Raw genomic sequence first — 6688 nt, 5'->3', positions numbered from 1 at the left:
CAATGAGATTTCTTGCAATATATCAGTCTTGGTATCAAAGCACATAATTACTTGACGAATTCCGTCAGGCTTAATTCCTATCCAATATGCAACACCATCAACGAGAACATGGTGGAACATCCTTATGCCACAAACAAAAACATTATCTTGACTTTTTATCTTCCACGAATCAGTGTTCAGGCTATAAACACCAATCATAACTGAATGGGAGTCAGGTACACACTTTAAAGGAGGTTTGACAATATGAACGACGATATAATCATTATCTTCTGGTACAAATCCAAAAGCCAAAGCATTCCAACCAGTTTCTTCTTCAGAGCTGACACAATCTTCTTTAAAGCTGAAACTACCATGAGGTGAATCTGGAAGAGTTTTGTATTTTTCAGTGAGAGGATTCCACAAATATATACTGGGTTTACCTTGATATCCAAGATAATGATCAAAAAAGGAAGTCACACATATTAAACCATTTGATTGTGCAAACCAGAGAGACCGAGGCAAGTCAGGAATATTTTTTATTGTGCAGTACTGTTCACACTGTACATCATCAATGCGAACAATTAATCTATTGCCAAATTCATGCCGGAAAAAGAGATAATTGGGATGACGACTATGGGTGGGGATTAAATTTTTCTTCGTCTTCTGATAATTTAAGTGGAGAGTAATGAAGATAGAAGATTGTACAAGATAATACCAAGACTTGTGGACACACCTGCAACGCAAGAGATACTTAAGCGGCAGTCTTATCAAAATTAATGCTAACATTTCTTCGGGCAAGTCCTGAATCGTCTTCTTGTCTTCACTTGTCGACTGGATAGGTGATTTGCAGCTACACTGGGAGATGTTCCCATTTTTGTTCGCAATTACAGAATCATCACTACCCTCCCCCAATAGCCTCAGCTGCTCCTTTGATTTCATTTTCACCCACCCTGCTTTCACAATAAGCTTTTGGATGCAGTACTTAGGGTTTCAAGTATATATTCCCCTTTTCCCCAATGTCTGCCTTATACAATTTGTATTTAATTATATAGCAGATACAGAAAACTCACACCTGTTTTTAGGTAACTTTCTCTTTATTAATAACCAAAAAAGATTATTCCGCGTGACGATTTCTTTTGTTCACTCTTTTAAAAATTTATTTACATTGTGACCAGATATCTTAAAATAGGCTTCCTTGGCCGCGTAGTACATAAACATAAAAATTACCAGTAATCTCTGCAAGAGCACTGGCCATCTTTGAAGTGGTGATATATCTTTGAATCTCCCAATACTATCTCCCTATTCGTAATATCTGATATCTTCTTTGCAGCATCATGACAATCGCTACAAATCCTAATGTTTTTCTTAATAACTATAGATTTCCCAACTGATACGGATATCAATCCATAGGATATTGCTAATTTTACACTGTGACACTTTGGAGAATTTAATCTTGTTCTAACCAAATCCACTGGCTTAAACTTGGACAAACCGAGAACCAGTTCTTCACCTATCCGTCTCAAAAGGATAGCTAGGACATCATATATTGTGTCAGTTTTAAGGTGGGATCTATCATAATTTACAAACCTGATAGTCTTATAGTTGATCTCTATATCACTACATCCAATGGTTCTTGCCAATCCTTTCTCACTCATAAGACCTTTGATTCGCTCTACATCTTCCCATCTCCCAGCTTTTGCATACATATTAGACAGCACAATGTAGCATCCAGTGTTATCATGCGCCGAACTCAGAATATGGTTAGCTGCAACTTCAGCTAATTCTATGTTTCCATGGTATCTGCTTGCAGCCAACAGAGATCCCCATATCCTTGCTGTTGGAGGCAATGACATTTCATGGATAAATTTTTTAGCCTTTTCAAGATCTCCTTTACGACCCAGAAGATCAAGCATACAACCATAGTGCTCTATTTGAGGATCGATTCCATACTCCCTTTTCATTAAATGGAAGTACTTCCATCCTTCTTCATCCAAGCCAGCAATACTGCAGGAAGATAGAACAGAAACGAAAGTGCTTGCATTTGGTTCAATATCATTTTCCCTCATCCTGCAGAACAACTTAAGAGATTCTTTCCCAAATCCATGAATACCGTGAGCCAACATTATTGTGTTCCATGAAATGACATCCTTAATGTACATCCTGTCAAAAATTTGTTGTGCGATCAGGAGATTCCCACATCTTGCGTACATGTAGATAATTGAATTTGTGATGAAATTACTTGAAGAAAATTCTTTCTTTATATTGTATCCATGGATTTGTTTTCCCTCTCTCAATGAGGCTATATCAGAGTAGGCAGGAAGAATGCTTGAAATTGTCGATGCATCTGGCATACAATGCTTGTACATGAGGTTGCTGAATAACTTCAGGGCTTGTCTACTCTGCCCATTTTGCACATAGGCAGCAATTATGGCATTCCACGAGATCAAATTTTTCATCTTCATTTGATTAAAAACTTGTTTGGCCAGTCTGAGCTCCTGCAACTTTCCATAAATATCAATTAGAGTTGTTTCTAATACTAAATGAGGTAGAAACTCCCTCCTAATGGCAAAACCATGAATAGATTTGCCTGGTACCAGGGCTCCAACTTGTGCACATGATGGAAGCAAATTAATAAATGTTATCTTATCCGGATGCACAAGGCCACTGGCTTGCATATCTCTAACGCAGGTGAACGACTCGAGTGGGTGCAAATTTAGTGCATAACATCCAATCATAGCATTCCAAGTAATAACACTCATCTGTGGAATTTGATTGAACAGATTCTGTGCATAGTGAACTTGTCCACATTTTCCATACATATCAATAAGTGATGTTTGAACTACAACATCCAATCTAAATGTACTCTTGATAACCTGGCCATGGATTTCCTTCCCAATTATCAAAGAACACACAAGTGAACAAGCTTTAAGACTGCCAATTATCGTAAACTTGTCATGCTCTATCCCAACTGATTGCATTTTCTTGATACACAAAAGCGAGCTCCATCCATCTCCAACTATGGCATAAGCACTAATCATAGAATTCCACGAAACCAAGTCTCTGCTCTGCATTCCCCAAAACACCCTTTCAGCACACTCAATATCACCAGCCTTTGCATACATACAAATAAGGGCATTACAAATATAAACATCAAAACTCAACCCAACTTTATACACCTTCGCATGCACCTTGTCCCCTTCCCTTAAATCCCCCAATTCACCACATGCCTTTATCACAAACGTAAATGTAAAATTATCAGCTCGAACCCCACTAAAACACATACGATAGTACAAATCAACCGCTTCTCGAGAAAACCCATCATCAGTTAACCCCCTAATCAAAACATTCCAAACAAAAGTATCTGGTTTACGCATACTCTCAAACACATAGAGTGCATTATCCATATCCCCAGAATTCACATGAGAAACAAGAGATTGTGTCAACATATAATTCTTTCGTGCAACGGAGACATTTACGTCTATCGATTTCTGGTTATAATTGTCAGTACGAGATGATTTAGAGAGTGTTCTTGGTTGATGGTTCTTGGTTTCAAAAGTTTTAACCAGTGATATTTTTTCTTGAATGGTGTAGTTAGAAATGAATGTGAGAGCTGATAACATAGACATTTTGAAAGACGAAAGTATATAAACCTGGGAAGATTTAGCCGTTCGAAATCATAGGTTAGCGGGAAATTTAGAAAAAAAACAGTTAATACAGTTACGTGAATGTTAATGATATAAGAGTCTTCAATCCTGTACTTCTTTGTTGGCCGAACAAAGCGAAAAAATTATTAAAACATTGAACCCTAAGCACGAACTCCAAACTTCAACCTGATTATAAAATAAAAATAAAGCTAACCTAATAAATGTTTTGTTTTCAAATTGTTTAACATATAAAATATTTAAATTATTTAATCTAAAAAGTATTACAATGAGATTTCAAGTAATTCAACCTACGTCAATTCCGAAACTATCAACTGATGATATTAGAGGAACAAAATACCCTAAAATACGAACATTTTTACTGTGAAATGTGAGTTTTTGCGATATACACCGCAATCCCCGTATCTGATACAAGCCTTACAGATCTGGCAACAAAAAACAGAAAACCATCACAACATAAAATACTAACATGCCAAAAAGATGGTCACTACTAACATTTTTGATAACAAGGTACTCGACAACCAAAAAGGATTAGATCTTGGTTTTATTAAAAAAAATTATTGATAAATAAAAACATGATATGAGAGAGCGAAAAAAAGCTTTATCAATCAATAAATAAAGATTGAAGTGGTTACAACTCTAATTTTGGGGTCAACCGTCAAAATCATGGATGGGACGATAAACTACAATCCTTTATTTCTTAAACATGAGCTTAGTTTATTACTTTACTGTTGTTTATATTTTGATTTTCTAAAGGGGTATTCCTTTTTTTGTTTTACATGTTTTTACTATTGTTTTTTGGTTTTAATATTTGATGATTGGTTGCAAATTTATATTCCAATCTTTCGACACAAATTAATAATCTTTATTTATAAATGAAACTCATTTTTAATTGCTACTTTGATTTCACTATTTTTCTAATTTCACTGTCTTTTAATTTCACGGTTTTTTGAATCACGTTATAACTCTAAATATATATTATTTTTATTCTTTTTGGAATCTTATATGATTTATAATTTTATATACATCATTTTTAATCATTTTTTGACTCTCATAAGCCCTTATATTTATATTATTTTTTTAGATTGGAATTCTATTTTAATAATTTCAATCTCGTTATAGGTCTAAATTTATTATTTTATTCTTTTTTTACAAGATAAGATTTGTCGACTAAATAATACTATGTTTTGATTGGGAAAAAGGAAAATTAATTTTTTCGTCACACCTGTCTTTAAAAAGTTACTATTCAACTATAAATTTGTTTCTTTTACTCACTAATATTATGTTCATATTTTTTTAGTCACTAACGTTAGGTTCATATTTGATTATTAGCATTATGTCAATTTTTGTAGTATTATTAAAACATAGCAGTAATCTGTAATATTTTAATGATTTGATATATGTCTGTATCTTTATATATAATACTCCATACATCCCCGAAGACATTTACCTTGGGTGATGAGAGCTTGACACTCATTTTAAGATTCATAAAATATGTAGTTTCATAAATTATTTTAAATTTTTTTCTTCTGAATAATAATTTAACGTTTAAATTTTTTATATACAAAAAGAAAATCTTAAAAATAAGTTATAAAACTATATTTGTAAGATAAATATCTTGTGAGAATTGTTTGATTTAATACTAAATTCACATTATTACAACATTATACTATTTTTGTATTTATATATATACTTGTTTAACGATTCTATTAGAATTGATGGGGTTATAGTTTGGATTATGCGTCGGTAAGAGTTGCATGAAAGAGTTTTGATTAGTGATTTCATTGAGCTTTGAAAGTGTCGTTTTGTAAAATATTGATATGTAATTTCTTAACGTTTTTAGTGCTTTATGATCAGTTTGCTAATTTGATTAATAATTAATTTTTTATTTTCTTATTTCCTAATAATTTTAGTATGGATTCAGATGCCTCTTCCTAATAATTTTGGTTTTGAGTTTAGTACCCCGCCTAAAAAATAACATATGTATATGAACTGATTTAATACGTCTGTTTATCTGTTCTGACCAGATGTTTAAAATAATATACTTAATTCTTATAACTGACGTATATAATTCAGACATTATACGAATTCTCCATATGCATCTGACAAACTCAGACGCATATAAGTTTTCTTAAGACGGATATGAAACTTTTTGTACTATTTATCACTATATTTTAATAATGCTATAAAAAAATAACAAAATACTAATAATCAAATCTGAACCTAACGTTAGTGACTAAAAAAATCTGAACCTAACATTAGTAAGTAAAATAAAAAAATTATAGTTGAATGGTAAATTTCTAAACACTTAAAGAAAAAATTCATGTTTCCATTGGGAAAACCTTTTCGTATTATGCTGGGAGAACAGTGCACGCTACTCCTTTGTCCAATGAGAGGGTGACAGGAATCAAAACACACAATTAAATTACTTTATTATAATACTATAAAAAAACTTTCTTTTTCCAAGTAAATTTCTAGTATTTTTAACTCCGAAAATATCGGGGTCTATACTCTCACAATAAATTGGGAGAAACTGAATTAAATTTTTACTTATATATATAATGCAGTTATATTCTACTCAAGTTCATAATTACATTGAATTTGATTTGCATTTAAGAGAGTTATTTCACAAGTTATTTAGTGTCACAAGTTACTTAGAGTCACACATATCACTAAATAACTTAATTTCATCGTTTTCGAACATCAGCAACTATAAAATTATATCAATACACTTTATTAATAAGATGAGTACTTTTATCATGAAACTAAATAATATTACAATACCAAATTTTGATTATAACTGTACAATTTAATTTAATTAGTTTCATTTGGTTTGAACATTTACAAATATATTATTCTACAAGATTTATTTATTTTATTTCAGTTTTTTAGTTTCACTCAATTTTAGTTTCCTATAACTACAATTTCCTATAATTATAATATTAAAATTACATCATTTTCGATTTTGGGTAACTACGTAATTGACATTATAGAAATAATTCAGTCAATTGGAAGTTCTTTAAAGATCAACTCTATTTGTTTACTCC

The 6688-nt window shown here is 31.9% G+C and overlaps 1 protein-coding gene across 1 annotated transcript; it reads right to left on the bottom strand.

Annotated features, from left to right (window-relative positions):
- Positions 1-1199: 1199 nt before the first annotated feature.
- LOC141675109 (pentatricopeptide repeat-containing protein At4g35130, chloroplastic) lies at positions 1200-3777 on the bottom strand. The gene has a single exon (XM_074481829.1). The coding sequence runs from the start codon at positions 3603-3605 to the stop codon at positions 1203-1205; it is 2403 nt and encodes an 800-aa protein (XP_074337930.1). The 5' UTR covers positions 3606-3777; the 3' UTR covers positions 1200-1202.
- Positions 3778-6688: the final 2911 nt, after the last annotated feature.

Source organism: Apium graveolens, chromosome 7 (genome assembly GCF_009905375.1).
Source record: "Apium graveolens cultivar Ventura chromosome 7, ASM990537v1, whole genome shotgun sequence".
Taxonomy (NCBI): domain Eukaryota; kingdom Viridiplantae; phylum Streptophyta; class Magnoliopsida; order Apiales; family Apiaceae; genus Apium; species Apium graveolens.
The sequence above is the reverse complement of the archived record's forward strand: the minus strand, read 5'-3'. Positions and strand labels throughout refer to the sequence as shown.